Below are 20,321 nucleotides of genomic sequence, written 5' to 3' on the forward strand. Positions count from 1 at the left end.
GGCATTACATGGATGGCGCAGGTAGTTCGCTGGCAGTAAAGTTATAAGTTATTATGGCAAAAACTTGTTGCAACATACAGAAAACACACAGAAAAATACAGGAAACAGTGAGATCCAACACACACACAAGACACATGACGTAAGCGTGAAGTTGGTTCAATAGCTATTGAATCGATATGTGCTGTCTATGGTCCAGTTCAGTCTGCAGTCTGACGGAAATATGGAGATATTGATGGTGCACCATTGCACTAAAGGTCATCTCATACGGTCAGGACCGCTCTCCGCCTCTTGGAGAATAACTAGATCTGCAAAGTAGTTACTGAAGCCACAAGTTATGTTTTTCTGTTTTGAAAAAACAATCCTATCGTCAAACTACTTTGCATGAGTTAAGTCAGTCCCATTAAAGTAGCAACTAGTTGGGGCGTTAATATAGCGTTAACATTCGTCCGGTGCCCAAAACTCCAAATGAAGGCTCAAAAACTACTGTTTGCTAACACCTTCACTATGTTCCTCATATTATTACAGCTTGGCCCTCTTCTCACAATTTGATAAAAAGGAGCTAACAGCAAATATATTGCTGGGCACATCATATAATATGGAAGTTAATTAATAGACTCTTGCAACTTGTGCAATCTGTCGCAGTCAAAAATCATAACTGCATTAACTTCAATTAGGTTCTCAAAAGCAATGGCGACATCAATGCAATAAAAAACAGATGCAAGGTTCACTGTGATGGACAATGCAACGGCTACACAGGATGCACATTAGCACAGCAGCCTGGAAAGCGCAAGTGAAATGTCCCGTGTAGTGATAAGCCTCCACAGACGGTAGCCCCGCCCAAAAGCATATACTACTTTATGGTCTGTTTGAGTCTAAATGGAACATAATTTACTAAATGAACATCATGTTGTATTGAAGAAGACTTAAAACTAGAAATTGAGACTATAAACTCATGTTTACAATATTTACTGAGGGAATAAATGAAGTGAGAAGTAGAGTCATTTTCTCATAGACTTCTATAAAATTGGACTTATTTTTGGTACCGGAGGAGTCGCTTCCTGCTGGTCAGTTGAGAGAATGCGAATTTAAGGCACTTCGGCAGTGGCTGCACTGCAGAACAGGAGGTTGCCGCCTAGTTGCAATGACACTCCAATCAGTGATGTCCTAGCCGATGTTTTTGTTGACAGTCCATATGAAAACGTGCACGGAAAGGATAAAAACACAACATGCTTTAAACTATTGATCACGGAGAGTAGTGCAATAGAATTCTTCTATATTTTTGCTGTTAATTTACCCTTAAATTATTGAATGTCCTATCTCTGACTAAGAGCATTAATGTGATGTACACCACTTAACTGTAATACTAATCCCAATAAATGAATAGGAGTGCACATAACAGCAGCCTGTATGAACTATATGCATGGCCAATGTATTGAGTGCCTTTCTCAGTAGGGAGGGATCACATCAGTGATTTGCGCTCCAGGAAGTGTGTTTGGCCGCTGCATTGCAAGACACACAGTGCTGATACCTTCATGAGGATGAGCTGGCTAATTTATGATGCTGTAGATCCCCTCTACAGCCCACAGTTATATGAGAGTTACAAAGCTAATACAAGCAACAAGTAAAAGTGCACTCTTAATTCTACTTAGCGCTGAAAGGCCTTTGATTTGCTAAGTTCTTGGACCATTTATACTGCTGACTGCAATCAGCCACATGTTTACGCAGTTACCCCAACGCATTAAAATAGCTGCTGGATAAAGTTCATCTGAGAATGTGTACAGCTAACACATCATTAATTGGGCCAGCAGGTACACTGGGAGGACAGCTAGCTGAGACACAGGGGTCCTAACCCGACCCCTGAGAGGGCGTCATTGGAATCTGTTTGGAAAAGGGCAGGCACTAAAAAAATGTGTGGAAGCAGAAGGGATGAGCTGTCTGGCAATACAACTTTGTCATTCAACCTGTATCAACTTTAATACCTATATGCTTTGTTTTTCTGTCTTTGGGCTCATTGGTTTGCTTTTATTTCCCGCAACTTCACCGTCTTGTTCAAAAACCGAAGCTTCGTCAGTTCTCTTTAACTAACTCCAATGTAAAACTCTCATGCGTCATTATTTAGAGACGGTCAAAGCAACTGTCGTAGTATGAAGAGGGAGACACTCAGTGTTTGGGGTGGATGGATGGGTCAAACAAACACAGGACTCTCACCGATGGGTCAAACAAACACAAGACTCTCACCCACTGTTTGAGTTAATTTTGTTACGTGCAAATGTAAATATTGCAAAGGCAAAGAGGAAGAGGAAGACCACTAGCTAGTGAACGTGGATTTACGAAATGCATTCAATACATTGCCAGGCCTTAAGGATAGCCACAATGCATTCTGGTGAGCAGGCCCGGGGTGGGTAATCGGGAGAATCAGGAGAGTTCCCGGTGGGCCGCTTCAGAATTTTATTTGTTGATATTTGTCTCGTTAGTCGATCTTCTCTTAAAGTGAGCTACACACGTTCCGCATTCTGACACCGCAGCCTCTGCATGGGTTGTACCATGCGAGGACATTCTCCCCTCTCAAATAGAGTTGGTTCGGTCTGTAGCCGTCTTTTCCAAAACGTTTTCTCAGATAGGTTGCAGTGGCAGGCCCGACCGCAACTATACTCGTCAGGGAGAATAGACGGGAGTAAGAGGGCAGGAGAGGCTGAATAAGCCAGGTTGAAAAAAAAGGCATTGTAGGAGGATACAGTCAAATGTGCCAAGCTAACCGAATTATTTTGAAGAGGCTAAACACAAGTGGCAACTGGTAAAGAGAGATAAAGGCCTGATGATTAGCAACGTAACTATTTAGCTAACATTGTAGCCTTGATTAATAGCGTTGTAGCGTTGTCAACCTATTTCCAAGCAAAATTTTAAATTGAATTAAAATATTAGCCTTTTTATTTCACCCAAAATATGGGTACTCTCACAGTACAACCTCTTCACAGATGCTTATTCTGTCATTGGGTTAGAATATCAGTTCATGTTGATTTTGTCCATCACACAAGTTGCATGTGAGAGAAGCTTCTCAACCTTAAGATTTGTGAAGAATCGTCTATGATGCTCATTAAGGCAGGACAACTTGGAGGCGTTCATGTTAATGTGCACAGAGAAGGAAATCCTCATGTCTATAAGCAACGACACAGATACAGTGGCTAAAACCGGTGCACTGCTTATAGGCGGTTACTGATGCTGCAGAAGCTGTTGGTGCTATTCACAATGTAACTGTATACTGTACTGTGAGTTGAACTGTAAACATTAGTTCAATATGCCTCTTTGTTAAAGAATGGGATACGTTTCAAATGTTTTATTCATTTATTTCTGCTTTTGTTAATTTATCAACCTATCCTTGTGGAATAGTGGAATATTTTTTGTTAACTTCTCATCTTCAGTGGATTATTGTTGTTGTATTTAACCTTTACACCATTTGTTGGACCATGGTATTAATAAAAAAAAACTACAAGATAGTAAAAACTGAACTGTTGCTTCATTTATCTAATTTCCACTACCATGGAAAAAGTGGGCCGGTCTTGAGCCTGAAATTCCCGGGCTGAAAAGTGGCCCCAATGTGGCCCTGCTGGTGAGTAACACTGATGGTAAATGTAACTCTTGCTTGTCTGCAGGAAACTTCCTTGAACAGCCTAAAAGCCAAATATTTCCTGCAGGTGTCGTGTGTGGTTCCTTTGCTCGTAATGTCCTGTTCTTGCACAGTACGCATCAGTAAATCAGCGGGTGGTGACGCTTGTGAACCACAAGAAGACAGTGAACCAGAGAGAAGCCTCATCACCACTCCATTCCTCTGCTATCTATCTTCTGTTGAAGGTGCACAACCCAGGAGCTAAATGGCAACAGTTTCTTTTAAAATCATACATATTGTCTCTCACAGTTTAGCTGTGCTTTGTTCTAAAATTACTTCCGTTCCAAAGTTTCATAGCTGCTATGAAGATTAAACAAAAATGTTTTTCTTTTGAAATAGGTGGAGGCATTTTTATCTGTTTTAACAAAATAAAAGAGAGAAAACAAGAAAGATGATTAAAAGCTTTATTCTGCTCTATCCCTGTATGCCATTTTTCTGCTTCTATTAAGGTGCATAACTGGTGCTGTAACTAATTTAGCTCCTGAAGTTGTTACAGCCGACAAGCAGGCACTCCTTGAGATAAAAAAAAAAAGAAGCAAGCGCCTCTCTCGGGCTCTCATCAGTTCATATAAGTTCCTCTGAGAATCTGCCCTGCCAAGTCATGTTAAACAGACGACAACACAGTCTGCCTGTTGGACATTAACTTCTGTGTTTTTATTAATGCAGCCTTTCCAAATGTCTCATGCAAAGCGGAAGCTGTTGTGAAGAATTGCAAATATCCTGTCGTCTCCTGTGTCTCATCAAAGTGATATCGCTCTCCAATGGACTGCTATAACTTATGTAATGAGGTTCATTCCTCAATCAAATATCTAAAGTGGCAATTTGGGAGGTTGCTGTGGCAATTTGGGAGGTTGCTGTTTCAATAAATGTCTGTTGAGCTCCTATCTATCAGAGAAGGAGGTAACACAATGGTTGTTGGCTGTGGTTAGAGGCTTTGGCCCACCGATAAAGGTTTATCTTTATTATATTAGTCTTTTGTGGTCATATTCCCAGAAAACATATTTTTTGCGCTGTCATCTATGGACCTAATTCTGAAAACTTCTGTATTCACATAAAGACTCCAGGCTGTTAAACTCCATTGTTTTCACTCAATTTAAAATTCTACATCAACCAGAAGTTAAGGATTGCTACTTTAAACCACAATGAGAACAAAATGTATTTAGAGCACTGTTATATAAGTTCAACTCTTTTTAGTGTATTCATTTATTCATAGCCTTTTTTAGTGGCTATTGCTGCTGCTGCTGACTGCCAGGAATTGTTTTGTGTGTTCTAACTAAACGAGTGTTGCTGCTCCTCTCAAGAACTCTCATACAGCGGAGGAAATTCCCAAGAAAATGCTACCAGACACAGGCAGATCTGATCTCTCAAAAAGCTTTACTCAGACCCTTTCAGGATGCACTGCAGCCCTGAACCTAAGCGCTGCCGCCAAAGAAGATTGTGATTAGTTTGAAAGAAGCCAGAAAAATGAAACTCATATGTACGAATTTTGTCAGAAAACCGTTAGAACTGTGTGTTTGCAGCCCTTGTGGTAAGTTCCCACAGTGCATTGTTATTATGATATAGTTGGTAATATTAAAATCAATGTGAAAACACTTAATATTATAAATAGAGGGGCAAGAACGTGACCCTATGACGAAAGCCAAACTTTCACTTTATGCAGATGGAAATCTGTGTTGTTGGTGTTTGGCCTGGCGCTGATAAAAGAACCAGACTGATTGATGGTTCGGAGAAGGTCCAGGGGTCCGCTCAGACTACTCCATTTCCATTGTAAAGGCCAAATTAACTTTTTCCCCTCATATCTTTCTTCCATCGATCTCGCATCCTGCTGTCAGATGCCAAGGCCTTCAAAGACCCGCTTGTGTGTTCACAGAGCACCTCGACTCCCTCCGCTAAATACTACTTCACTGTTCTCCTTTTCACTAATTTCTCCTCTCTCCTTTCCCCGTCGGCTTCCCTCTCTTCCTGTTTTCCCTTCTCAGTTTGACTTGCATGTAAAGCTTCCTTGTGATGCTTGACAGACAAATAACACACGAACACATAAAATGATAACAAACACCAAATAAATAAGCAATCAGAAAAACTACATTTTGACTACAGGGTGTCTGAGACTACAGCGCTGCCTTGTTCAATTCAATAAATAGATTGGACAGAGTTGTGCCCACAGATGTGTTGTATTGATTTTCTTTATGGGAGGTAATATGACGCAAACACACACATAGCTGAAGGAGAGCTGACACTGTTTACCTTCTCTGTCTTTGTCGAGCTACACTATCCATGATCTCTACATCTTGTTCAACTTGTCAATGATTGGACGTAGAGTTCATACTCTGTTTTACTTTATTAGGGAAGTGCATATGACCCACAGAGAGTTATCATCCAATTCTACGGAGCATTTTCCAGCAAGCCACAATAAGCCCACTGTACCTTCCCAGCACAGAGCAGCATGCAGACACAATTAGCAACCAGTTGGTAAACATATTCGCGCAGTTAGCCGCCAAAGAGCCAGATGTTTACGTTTTGCAAATATTCAAAGGTCAGCAAAAAAACGGCACAGAAACAAGATTCAGCTGTTGTTGCATGTGCCAGACTCTTGAGTTCCTGCCCCTTTGCTCTGTGAGCTCTTACGTGACTCTCGCAGGAGCTCTCAGCCTGTGGAGGTTGTGTTGTGCTCCGCCTTTTACTGTGATTTGTCGATTCAACATTTTGTGTGAAACTTCATACAAAAAGTAATTGTCTTAATGTAAGTAATCAACTGGAAAGTTTTATTATGATATGTATGAATTTGTATTTTCTTCCTATTTTCACCTTTTCAAATCACAAATCAAATCCCACCAGATGAAACAAAAACAAAGTACAAAGATGAGGGCAGATGTGTATGTGCGTTTTCATGTATGTTCATGTGTCTTAATTGGTTTTCAGGCAAAAAACTATAAACATTTTTATATTAATAGGATGGGTGGGGTCATGTTTGTAGAAACATGGTGAACATTGACCAGATGGAGTGGTGTTCTGTTGTATTGTAAATGATGGAGGAGGTTAGATTTTCCATTGAAATATATTATATCATTAAGTTTCTCCAGTGTGTGATATGTGTGTTATAAGTCCAGGAACACGAAGACTTGTCAGCTAACTTAAAGCATCAGGTCGGTGTCAGATGAAGCTTGTGCTTTTGATTTTCACTCAGTTGTTTGTGATGACAGCACAGATGCCACAGACACCGCATAGCTGTACATTTTAATTCGAGGAGTTGATACCTTATACCCATCCCCTTGTATGTCTCCCTGCATACAGAGCTGTGAGGGGGTTTACCATCTTGACAGAGAAGCTCTTATGCTACATTCACACAAACGCTTTTTTTTCACAAGAGTTTACTCACTCGGGTTTACGTGGTTAATTTGCTTCATTCGCTTTTTCGCAGAGGAAAGGAGGCGGCTTTTCCGTGGCTTTACTCTGTAGAAACAGATACCATTTCTGCCATCCACAATTGAAATAACCACTGGTTCTGCTTCATACTTGTTGTGGGAGTCCCACAAACGTTGGAACATTAAACACCATTGTGTCTGGATTCATAATATTGTCCATAGGCACACACCGCTCCAACCTGCGTCTGAATGAGTGCCGCTTGCTTTTATCAACGACACCGTCTGGTAGAGATTTAAAATGAAAATGTCCATTAAAAGTGCAGTACCTGTGTGTGGCAGGGTTAAGCCCCTCCCAATGCTAAAAATAAAGCATGCTGTTGACGCATGATAAAATCATTATTGGAGTTAATGGAATGCTGCGTTAACACACTTACAACGTCTTAACGTTCCCAGCCCTAATATATAATGGTATAACAGATACTTTGATTTTATATAGCGCTTCTCTGAATACTCAAAGACGCTTTACATAGGACTCATTCACACAGTGATGAGAGGAGCTGCCATGCAAGGTGCCACATCAGACTAACTTTCATACACCGTAGTCGTAGATACAGGAGCAATTTTAGGGTTAAGTGTCTTGTTCAAGGACACATCGCCGGGGGCTGGCGGGGGGCTGGCGGGGCTTGTATACATATATCTATGTATATAAGCAAGCATAATTGACCTCATTTGATTAATTTTGCAATATACCTCACGGCCCAGTGGCCCAGACTTTGTTATATTTTTCTGTTTGTGGCCCTCATTGAAAAAGGTTTGGACACCCCTGCTCTAGATTGATCATAATTTACTAAGTGAACATCATGGTGTATTTAAGAAGACTAGAAACTTGAAATTGAGATCATAACCTCATGTTAACTCAGGGAATAAATGAAGAGAGAAGTAGAGTAATTTTATTATAGACTTCTTTACATCCAGAGGAGTCCCCCCCCCCCTGTTGGTCAGTAGAGAGAATGCAAGTTTTTGGACACGTTGGCTTCACTTTTCAGAACCACAGGTTGCATGGTGTTAGAACTCACTCCTGGTTGGAGGCGTGTTTTCATCAAAGCACAGCCTTCAATGTACTGAAAGCCAGAAATCTCCAGGTAATAGGGAAGCCAGTGGTATTGAAAAAAAGACCCTTCAAAAACCCAGCAATATATAAATAAATAAATAAATAATATAGCACCCAGATATATTGCAATGATGCAATTTGTTTGCCTTGGGATACTGAAAATCACAGCGATTAGCACTTTAACCTCAGTTAGAAGTTTATACGTGGAGCGCTGCGCCACGAGAAGTGTTGAAGAACAGAGCGACCGGTGTGGAGGCTGAACAGATGCCCTCTGTTCCTCCGAGGCAGCTGGGCTGGCTCAGAGCCTGGCTGAATCCTCCCAAATAATGCAAAATGAAACGCACCCCGGGGTGACGCACGCACGCACACACACACACACACGCACACACACGCACACACACACACACACACACACACGCACACACACACACACACACACACACACACACACACACGCACACACACGCACGCACACACACACGCTATGATTTGCACATTCAAATGCACAAACCGTCAGTCCCACACATTCACATATGGAAATGAATAAATAAACATGCACATGTGTACAGAGATGCTAAAAAAGACTAGGGCAGTGTCGCTCCCACACACTCCTACTCCCACACACACAAATACACAAACACACACACACACACACACTCATCACATGCACATAAACTGCTGAAAAGAACGTGGTTTTAAACCAACAGCGCTGCATCATCATGCACAACAATTGCTTTTGGATGATGTGCTAGTATTTTACACCTGCTGACCACTGAAGCTGACAGGATTACATCATCTGGCTTACAGGCAGATCACATCTTGAGTTATCGCTTCGGTGCAGGAGGAGTTTTATTGCACATTATGTGTGAACGATGTCTGTATTCTGAGGTAGTTACTGAAAAAAACAAAACACCTCTTCAACACCTATTTGTTCACAGTGTAGAGGTTACACTGGAGCGGTTACAAAAGCAGCTGCACCCTCAACGCCTCTTTTATAATATATGCCGGTTGATCTTTGAAAACAAAACATTTTCCATGAAACATTGAAATAAATGTGTTTAATTACAAAGCCCTCATCAGCTGGCAGCTCATGAGGGCTTACGAAACTGGATATAATGCCAAAGTCGTATTTAACCAATGATATTATTGCCAGACTGGAAGTTGCAATCCTCCTCATAGAGCTCGTGGGATTGACCACTACGGAGAATTGGTTTCGAAGCCTGGTGTTCTTCTTGGTGGGGTTTGTGCTGGCAACCTCAGCAACCTCCACCAAGGAGGCAGGGCCGCTCGTGTGTTGTCTAATGGTCAAAGGTCAAGGGGAAAATAACCAACTGCAAAGTACTTGCTACTTCCTAAACGACGTGAGCAAGGCAATAAGGGAGGGAGACTCAGATGACCTCTGGGTCAGGCTGAGTGACGGCTTGACACATGACACGGCAGATACATTTCTGTCAAAATGAACTGCAAAAAAAAAAAAAGAATGTTGTTTAGTTTTTACGGTTACCTGGAGCGGTACAGAGCTTACCTCTGACCTTTGTCTGACCCTTACGAGTCTGAGATGAGTATTACATCCGTGAATTTATGGACAGGGTCAGCGAGACACTGGGGAAGCGCTCGCTGTACTTTTTTTTAATCTAACGCCGGTGTTTGACCTCCACACTCTCGGTATTACATCAATTGCATGAGGTAGGAAAAGGGCTTGACGGCCTCAGTGAGGTTAGTCAAGTAATTAATCAAGTCAATCATTTGAAACCGGAGTTATATCCACAGAGAATCCTGGAGATTGTCCTTTTGTTTTCACTAGTTTTTTTTTATGAATGTCTTCTTTCCATTGCATATACTCTTGTTTATAATGAATCTGTACAGGCAGATTGATTGTTAAAGCAGCTAAAACTACAAAAATAATTTATCAATTGGCAATGTGAAACCAATGTGCCATTGTGAAACGGCTCCAAATGAAGCGTTGCTCCATTGAAATGTATAAACAGGGTGCCATATAAAACGTAGGTGTTGATATGTTAATGTAACAATCCAACCTTGTTTCCGCTGCCTCCAAGTGGCCAGAAAAATGTTTTGATGGTTTAAAGAAATATGGTAGAGACTAAAAAAGTGCAACGGATTGCATGGCAATGTCACTCTGCATGCATATTTATTTCCTCCATCATATAATCCATCATCTATATTCCATTCTATCAAACAAGGAGCAGTATTAAAAACGTTCTGGGTCGCGACTTGTTGAATTGTTTAAGCAGCATGTTAATGTGAAGAGCTGTGTTGACAGTGGTGAGCTTGCAAACACTACAATATGTACTTAAGTATGATAATAGAAAATAGGTTTACTTTTGGGAAGTTTGTAACTGACTTTTGGCTCTGGATGAAAAGGTTATATTACCGCAACTTCTGCACAATCAGTTTATTTATAAATAATTTAATATATGCTGCTTTTGCTTTTTGATGATTTTAACAGTTAATAAAAACGAACACAACTTTAATTGCATTGCATTTAGCTTCTGAATTTATTTTTTTAACTGTTTTATCTGCTGAACCAGTCTGACATCCAGAATGCATCCTTCAAACTCACATTGTTGACCTATCTGTCCGCTTCTCTCTGAAATTACTTTTTAGTTTTTTCCAAAAACAAAAAAGTAACTTGAACAGTTTGATAGCAGCCATATATATATATATATATATATATATATATATATATATATATATATATATATATATATATATATATATATATATATATATATATATATATATATATATGCGCAGGTGAAACATTACTTGGAGTTTTTTGTTGATACTGAAAGGATGTCACCTAACGCTTCCCAAACACACACAGGAAGAGACTCCAGAGATACTTAGACAGGGAGGCCTTTATTAGCTCGACCACCAGGGCTTTAATGTGACATTTATCTGTAGCCAGAGCCCCTTCATTACCTCTATAAAGGTCAGGCTTGTGCATGTGGGGTCTCTCTCTCTCTCTCTCTCTCTCTCTCTCTCTCTCTCTCTCTCTCTCTCTCTCTCTCTCTCTCTCTCTCTCTCTCTCTCTCTCTCTCTCTCTCTCTCTCTCTGCCCGTTCAAACACCTCCTACCCAGGAGCACACTGGGGATATTACCTTCATTACTCAGGTGTTTACCTGGTGAGAGGAACAACATCTTTGACTTTTGCTCATTAGTCAACAGAGAAAAAGAATGCGCAGGGATTTCATGACATTTGGGAAGAGTTCAGGTAGGAGGCGCAGCGCACACTGTGATGTCTACACATTGGCTTCTCTGTGAGGTAGGATGGTAGTGGTAAAGGAGGAGGAGGAGGAAGAAGGGGAGGGAAGGGTGGGGGTTGATGGCACAACTTCCTGTCTGTCTCTCCGCATCCTAGTGCATTGAGAAATAACTGAGCGCAGTGAAAGCCGCGCATTCATTCAAGGACCTTGACTCTCGCTGCTGAAGCCTGGAGGCTCAGATAGGATTCAGCAGCGACAGGAGAGAGAGGAGGGGACAAGTGAGAAGACAGGAGAGAATAAAGGCAAAGGAAGAACAAAATAAAGAAGAGGAGGATTGGCGCGCCTGTTTGGAGCTGTTATTTCCTTCCTCAACAACAACAAAAACATGCGCTGAAGGACTTGTTTTACGCATGAAAACTTATTTTCTCTCCACTCAGACCTCCAGCTTTCACACACAATCTCCTGAACATTTTAAGATTTGTCGGATGCGTTTAGAGCACCGGACCTACCCAGAGGTGTAGCCGCGGTGCTTTTGGTGCGTCTTTTTGCGCTGGTCGGCACTGCGCGCACGCGCATTTGTGTGGTTTTGTGCGTGCGTGTGTGTTTGAGAGAGAGAGAGAGAGAGAGAGAGAGAGAGAGAGAGAGAGAGAGGTGGTGGTGGTGGTGTTAAGGGTGGTGGAGGATCAGCCGGAGTGGCCGTGCAGTCAGAACAATGCTGGAGGGCAATGCCTGCAGAAAGAGAGGATGAGATTTGTCGAAAGGCGCTGGAGCTGCTCTCCGACCTGTGCTCCAAGGGGGAGGTGCAGGACGACCACTGTCTGGACTTCATCTACTACTTCAGGGACCTGGCCAGACCGCGCTACACGGACTCAGGTCGGAATCTTCAATTTTCTCTCTTGTTGTTAAAAAAAGATCCGATAGATGTTATTATAGGAACCAGAACTCAACCATATAAAGCTGGAGCATCTAAAATATGCTGTTCATAGTATAATTGAGTTCATCACGAGCTCTGCAGGGGCTAAAAAAAGAGACATATAATGGTACAATAAATGTAATATTTTGTATGCAACCACACACACTGTGGTTCACTATATTCCAGTTATATATTCCACCAAATGCGAGATGAGTGTAATCTGTAAACTTGTTGCTTGCACCAATTAGCACCCAGCAAGCAGAATCTAACAAAGCTATATATATATATATATATATATATATATATATATATATATATATATATATATATATATATATATATATATATATATATATATTATGTTTATGTGCGTGTTTTGTGAGGAGGATTTGAAATCCACTACAGCATCCATCATCATCCATCCTCCTCGCACAAAGTGAAGCTCGTGAGTCTTGGTCTGGTTTCTCTTTCACTGTGGCCCCACCCGATCTCTCCCCACAGCTCCCAGCACTTTGCAGGCATGAGTCTTGCAAAAACAATGAAGACCAATGGTGTATAATCCATTTATTGTAGACTCCCAGTCGGAAGTATAGTTTGCATTCATATTGACATTAGAAACAATTTTCTGGTCAGAAAGGAGGCCAGTATGGAATACAACAACATTCTTAAAACTTTCATAAGGTGGAATTTTAATAATTAAAATAACACTGCACATTTGTCCATTAAAAAAAAACACAAATTGGAGGTATTTTCCTTTAGAAGTGTTCTATAAAACCAGCCTCTCTCCTCCATTGTGCATATGAAATGCATATCAGAGCTTGCAGGCTGTTTGATTATCTTTCCTACGTGCGCATGTACAGTGTACATAGATTGCAGAAGGCCGTTTGTTCATTCATTTCTCCCCGTCTTTGTGTGAATATGTTTGTGCGCGAGCGAGTGTTTACATGTATGTTTTTTCTTCTTTTTTTCTCCGTAATAGCAGCTGTGGCTGGGCCGCTAATATTTAAACATGTTACAATCCATCATTAAACATGTATGATGAAGAGGAAGTTCAAGCTACCAGAGTGGTTCCCCTGAGGAGCCATGACCCACTTCCTCTTGTATTAGACTGCTCTAAATGCACACACACAGAGACACGCACACATACACACAGTTTGATCCACAACAAACAACTATCCCTTTTAGTGAAGAGAGGGGAGAGACTGGAGCTATATTGCTCTCTGATACTGGAAGTTTTGGGAGTTGTTTTTATTGCAACAGTTTCAAAAAGGCACCCATCCAAACAAGTGTTCACAGATAGAGCCTCAGGCAGAATTCAGTTCTTCTAGTTGTGCCACAATGCGCAGTAATGAGCCTTACATGAGACCATAATGGTACTTTTGCATTCACTGGAAATCCACTTTGAAATAGTTCTTAGTGATTAAAAAGGTGCTCAGTACGAGATTCAGAGTGACGTGGCAATGGCTGGGCCGGGGCTTCGCAGTGGACTTATAGTGGAATTATTTTTAACACACTTTCAGTTTGCCTTTGCTTGCAGGAGGGATGATGTCTTTATCGCTGCTGTAGCTGCAGTAGCTGCTCGGGTTGTAGTGCTGGGGTGTACGAGAAACAATCATGAGTGACAGGGAGAGTGTCTGAAGTTCATTATGAATCTTTCTCGAATGATGAAATAAACACATATAACAACACTTTTTTTGCCAGAGGAAACACCACCCCAAAATATTAAATCTACCATTTCCACCGCCAGTGAAAGGTGTAGACAGAACAAATAGGAGTTAGAAACATGACAAGAGCCTGAACCATCACCAGCTTCCCACCACCACCACTTCCAAATGTGTTCCAAAAGTCAAGCTCAGCACTGCCAGAGGTGGAACTTGAATAATCTATGATCTCTTTTCCGCAAAACAGACAGTTTGTACAAACACATCTTTAAGACGAAACCTAAAGTCAAAGGGTGTGCACTCTCTTCTCTGACTTACTATCTACTTGCAATACAGCTTCCCCCACTGACCGAAAGAGCTGTCAATCTGTGTGACTTAGAGAATTTTACTTATAGCCTTTACGTTCACTGAGCCATTCGCCATTTAAACATGGCTTACACATTTCTTCCCAGGACTTATAATAACAGGTCAAATTAGCAACATACAGGACCATTTTGTGCCTGTTATGATTTTATTTTTTTAAAGTACTACTTAGAACAAATGTACTCTGTTTAAAGTATACTATTTTTGAGCATGCAGCGTGCTCCTCAGTGGACCTTCATGAAGGCAACAGCTGTGGGTGCTGGATTGGTGACGCAACTGCGAGGCCTTTTTTTATTGACCTCATTTGTAGTCTCAACCTCCCTACCTTTTTGAGACACTCAGACTGAGAGGATACTTTCAGATTTTTTTAAATACTGCATGTGTGCATTAAATATGTAGCTTTCATATATGCTGAACATCTCTTGGTTTATGTTACTGGAACACAAATATATTGTAATGTCATGCAAAAGCTTCTCCATTTGCACCAATGTTTTGCCCAGGTGTCTTCCATCCATGCTTCTTTAGTGCTTTCTTATTAGGCCGGTATATACATATAAGTGCTGTGTGAAAATTAGTTACTCTTTATGACCATTGGGTACAGACCATTGGGTTGTTGAGCAGGGCTGTTGAGCATGTATGTAATGCCTACTGTACACTACAACAGTGGTTCTCAAATAGGGGTACGTGAAGGCACTTCATGGGGTGTGTGAGATTTAAATAAAATATATTTAATAGCATCCATACAAAAATCCTTTAAAAATAGTTATTTATCAAATATTCATGAAAACATAGGTGTAAGTTCATAAACTGAGCTTTATATTAAGTAGGTTATTTCATTTAATTATCCTAAAAACTCGGTGTCTCCCCCATGTCAGAATGGTTTGACCCAACCTGGCACACGCTAACGAGCTGTCATTACCCGTCTGTCTATCACTGCCGCCATAAAACTCACACAATGAAGCTGTGGTTGAAGCGTAGCAGCAACGCTGCTGAAAAGACGGAGAAACATGCCTAAGAAGGCCAAACCAGAGCCGGCAAAACGCCATCAGTTTTCAGACGACTATGTTTTTAATGGGCTGTGAAAACGGAATAAACTGAAATTGAAAATGATTGAATTGAATTAAATTCCTACAGCAGCGTCTGCACAGACGCAGGAGCCTCAATGACGGGCAGCGCGAGAGGACTCAGAGCGCGCATTAAAGAAGAAAACCCGGACGTGAAGTGGACTCACTGTGTCATACACAGGGAAGCATTGGCCTGCAAGAAAATGAGTCCTGTGTTACATGACGTTTTGAACGACAGCGTCAAAGTGATCAACTTCATTAAGTCAAGACCACGTAGTGCACGCCTGTTTCGCCGCCTCTGTGAAAACACGGACTGATAACACACACACAACACTGCCGCTGCACACTGAAGTGCGGGAAGCGCTGTCCTAGGATATATAACAGAGGTTGTATTGAGTTACATTATGATGCACCTTCAGCTCTATTCAGTAACAATTAAGCAAGTGAGAATATGTATGTGATCGTTTCTCTGGCACTGGTATCAACTAAATGCGAACTCTGCTGGCTTGTCTTAATTCAGTTGCATCTGAGCTTGTCAGCACCTCCATAGGGTTAGGGTTAGGGTTAGGGTTAATGTTCCAGTCATTATAATGATATGCAAAAGAAGAAAATCATCTGAAAATGATGCCAACATTTTCCACGGAACACAGGTTCTGTCTATATTAGTTGACAGTGGCTCAAAGGTGTGGGCCTTTTTAGCCAGAATTTGTCTCACTTCAATATTTTGTATTCGCCCAGATAAAAGCCATCTGTAAACCCATTACTAAATTAGCATATAAAGCCCTAACTAAGTTCTTTGTGACTACTAGTGATTCAGGTCATGCCATTTGCACCCTTAAAACCTAGCAAATGTCTTTGAAAGACTTCATTAGTGTATTTATCCATCAGTTGCTTTTTTATTTAAACAGAGAGTAAGGTTAGCATCACAAGATGTAATGTAACTTTCCCCCAAGTGATATTTAAAACTAATTTTATGTAAACGTAGGCATTATGTTTAAAAATCACTGCACACTGCCATGAGAGAAATGCATCTAGCGAGGGCCATATGAGACAATAACTACAATATGAAACTGTGGCGGGCCGCCACTGTCAGAAAAAACTGACACTGTTGCAACAGACACCCTGCTCATGATCCCCTAGTGTTATGTGCTGCGTGGTGGTTACGCAGCAGAAAAGACTGATACAAGTCAACAGCAACAACAATGTTCCACAGAAAGATGATGCAAAAAGTACTTTAATTTCCTGGTCTCCATGATGAGGGATTGATTAAATGTTTGGGGAAATAGGTTAGGTTTCATTACACCCTTGATTGCATTTTTGAAGAATGGTTGCCAGGCAACATAACATTATTGGATATTTGGGTTGGAAATCTTTGAGCCCCTGGTGATATTCTCAAATGTGCTCAATAAAGTTAATGGCTCACGTCTTCTCATTTCTTCTCTTAATCTGAAATCCACCTTCCCACAACACTCATTTAAATCCCCTGCTTACAACTACATTCCTTCAGGTGTTATCCATGCACAGGTATCCCATTTCCTCTGCTCGCGGCACTGTGAAAGTCGTTTCTAAGACATTATCCCCATGCCTCCACTCCCATGCCCTTTCACCTCAGCTATTGTCTAATATTGACCCGCTGCTGACTTGGCTGTTGCAGCTTATCGAGCTGCACTCAGTGCTGCGCTCCCCGGAGGATGGCGTATCGTACATCGAAGAGTTTAATGAGATGTCTCGAGCCCGAGGCCCGATCTCTGACTGTGGCAGGAAGTGGAACAATAAATTGGTCACAATCACAGGCCTCCGGTACTTAATATGCTCTTAATACTGCTATGAATCTGAAGGTTGGATCATTTTGTAGATATTAAAATGTATGATTTCTAGGAATGTGGTGTTAATATAGTGGATTCTCCCTCCCTACCTCTCTAATGCTGTGTTCACACCAAACGCGTCAAGATTTTTGTCGTGTGTCGATCACCTGTAAAGTCAATGCACAGCTGCGTAGAAGCTGCGTAGACGCGTATTTTCCAGCGGGCAGCGCGACAGACGCGTTGAGGCAGCACGAACAACGCGTTGGCCACGGAGCGTTCGACTCGCAAGCTTGAATTTACACAACAAGTATAAAGCAGAACTAGTGGTTATTTCCACTGTGAATGACGGAAACAGTACGTTTTAAAATGATAAGCCAGACGCAGTTCCTGGAGTCGTTGAAATTCACTGAGCTGTGTGCGGCTACGGATGGTGTTATGAACCCAAACACGAGGGCGTTTGATGTTCCCACGTTTTTGTGACTTCCACCACAAGTATTAAGCAGAACTAGTGGTTATTTCTTCTGTAGGCGATAGTGGAAAATATCTTTTCCCGGAGAGAAGCGACGGAGATATGCCACGCAAATCTTGACGCGTTTGGTGTGAACACACCATAAGAGACTGTAAGAGAGATGTGTTGTTATGGTTGTTTAACTTACAAATGGTGGTATATAATGTTTTTTAACAGTCTGGCAATGTTGCGCTAAAAGATAACATGATCACATTAACAACTGGTAATGTTTACCACCAAAGCCTGGTGATAGCATGCTAGCATTAACTCATTAGCATTTAATGCAATGTTATATTTGCCATCATTAAGGGATCACCAAAGCTGGGACATGACAAAGTTGGGACATCAATGTTTTACCAAATTTTATGTCACTCCATCCAAGAGAGTTATTTGAATCTGAACCACAATGAAAGATTTACTGACTAGCAGATCCCATTCCGATAGCAAATCATTGATAATCATGACAAGTGGACCTTTTACTCCTCTCTTTGGAAATATTGTTCAGTTATGCATAGTCCAAAATCAAATTACAAAGCATAATTGTGAAAAATAATGAGAATTTTAGAATGAACTAACCATTCAACTGTGATGTTTACCCTAGTACAGTAGTTTAATTGAAGGTTATTATCTGTGTAGGTGTGCTGGACAGTGAAAACGAAATCTGGCATCATTGTGAGGACCTTGTGTGTGTCTGATTAGTGTCTGCCCTGCTCGGGGACTTAACAGTGGGTGTGATGGGCCTATAATGAACCTACCTCAGAGGCACGGTGACCTCTTGGCCTATATCCACTCATCACCACTAATGCTTGCAACAACAGAGACAACCACAGACGTAACAATATAATGGTGTGTCGCCTAACTGCCTGAAGTCAGTGGTGTCCGTGGTTATTATTATGATATATGAAGTTTATAAGAAGGAACACGGCTAAGCAGCGAGGTTTTGTTTGGCAGTCTGTGGTTATACAGCTTTACATATTCCAAAGAAGTCAGATCTGAAAAGCCTGCAGCACATAGTTTGCAAATAATCAAGGTGGAGGTTGATTGATAGTAGATTTTTAAAAAGACAATATAGCAAGTTTAACTTTTCACACTGTAAACGGCAGTTTGTGGCATGTCACACCAATTAACGCAGCAACCTTTTTTTTCTTGGCACAGTCTTTATCGAACCTTTATAGGTTTCTAACCTTATCTTATCCAAAGTGTCCAGTTATTTTTTTTCTTCATCTTTTACCAAAATAGATTTTGGTAATGGAGGTGTCTTAAAATTAGCTTCAAAATGTTTCTCAACTTCAGTCTCAAATCTGAAGTTGCTAAATTGTGTATGGTATACAATGAGCAGCGCACGGAAAAAGGAAGTCTTAGCCCGTAACCCCAGAAATAACGTCCCTTCGTCATCAGACCCACAGTCCAAGACCATCCGTAGCCTTTTTGAATTTCTGAACCCAATTTTTCCTCTGATCCTCTGACCTTTTTTTGTGATGGAGGTTTTTTTGATAACTCTCAATGCTTCTCCATTAAACCTTTACCAAGCTCTGGGGAGATGGTTTGGAGGTCTTTCTGGTGTCTAATGGTGGGTGTCTAACAATTGGCATTTCGGCATTGCATTTACCGTTCACCTTCGTTATCAGCATAGCCACATTATAGGTGTCCTCCCTCAGCCTGGAAACATCTGCAGGATTGGTGTTATGGAAGATTTTCTTAGTTAATCTCCTAAGGAGGAATGGAATCTCTGAATCAAAATTGTCTTTCGTCCGTTTATTCTTGCAAGAAGGAAAGGTATGCCACAGCCACCCAAAGCAGTCTGCGACACAGAATTCAATGAACCAACAGTCACAGCCCTCTTTTATACATGATAAGTCACACCCTCAAACCACGTGAAACAAAGAGAACACTGCGTACCTGCCCATCTTAGACCTTTTGTCTCTTGGTCCTTGAGATCAAAGAAGTCACGATCTCCTTTGTCCTGGGAAATCAAAACCCCATCAGTTCACGAATTGTTTACGACCCCCTCCCCCCGTCATATGCATACATAGGAAACAGTCCTTTGATTCACTTCCCCTCTCATATGCATACATAAGAAAACAGTCCTTTGATTCACTTCCTCCAACCCCATTTGTTCAGACCATCTCTGAGAAACATTTAAATCAGTTCAACATTGCAATACTATATTTTCTCATTACATTGGTCCAGCTCCAGACAGCCACGATCCATGGTGGGTGGCAGGACCAGCACCAGACAGCCATGATCTATAGAAAGCTGAGGCGAGGAAGCACAGAGGCTCCTGGAAAGGAGTACAGTTAGTAATGTGCATTGAAAGACAATCATTTTTTGAGAAGGAGAAAATTAAAATAGGAGAAAGGAGAAGAGAGATGAGAAAAAGAAGAGAAAAAAGAAGAGGAGAGGAGGTGCTCAGTGTATCCTAAGATGCCCCCAGCAGTCTAGACCAATAGCAGCATATTTAGGGAGGGGGGGGGAACGGAGGAAGCCTTCTCTGACTGAATCACCGGGTGAATACCCTCGCGAATCTAGAGGAGAGTTGTCTGACCCAACCTCTGAAAGAAAGCTACCTGGATCAAAGATCGGGGTCAACTATAAGCGCTGTCAAAGAAGTCTTAAGTCTACTCTTAAATGAGGTGACCGTGT

The 20,321-nt window shown here is 41.3% G+C and overlaps 1 protein-coding gene across 1 annotated transcript in view; it reads left to right on the forward strand.

Annotated features, from left to right (window-relative positions):
- The first annotated feature begins 11,534 nt into the window (after nt 1-11,534).
- The window catches only part of syt9b (synaptotagmin IXb), a 38,930-nt gene continuing 30,143 nt past the window's right edge, over nt 11,535-20,321 (forward strand). Inside the window, exon 1 of the mRNA XM_068603638.1 lies at nt 11,535-12,237. Within this exon, the coding sequence (XP_068459739.1) occupies nt 12,090-12,237 (148 nt within the window). The 5' untranslated portion in view covers nt 11,535-12,089. The remainder of the gene's footprint in view (nt 12,238-20,321) is intronic.

Source organism: Clinocottus analis, unplaced genomic scaffold, assembly GCF_023055335.1.
Source record: "Clinocottus analis isolate CAN_PGR_092001 unplaced genomic scaffold, fCliAna1.0.p SCAF_6, whole genome shotgun sequence".
Taxonomy (NCBI): Eukaryota; Metazoa; Chordata; class Actinopteri; order Perciformes; family Cottidae; genus Clinocottus; species Clinocottus analis.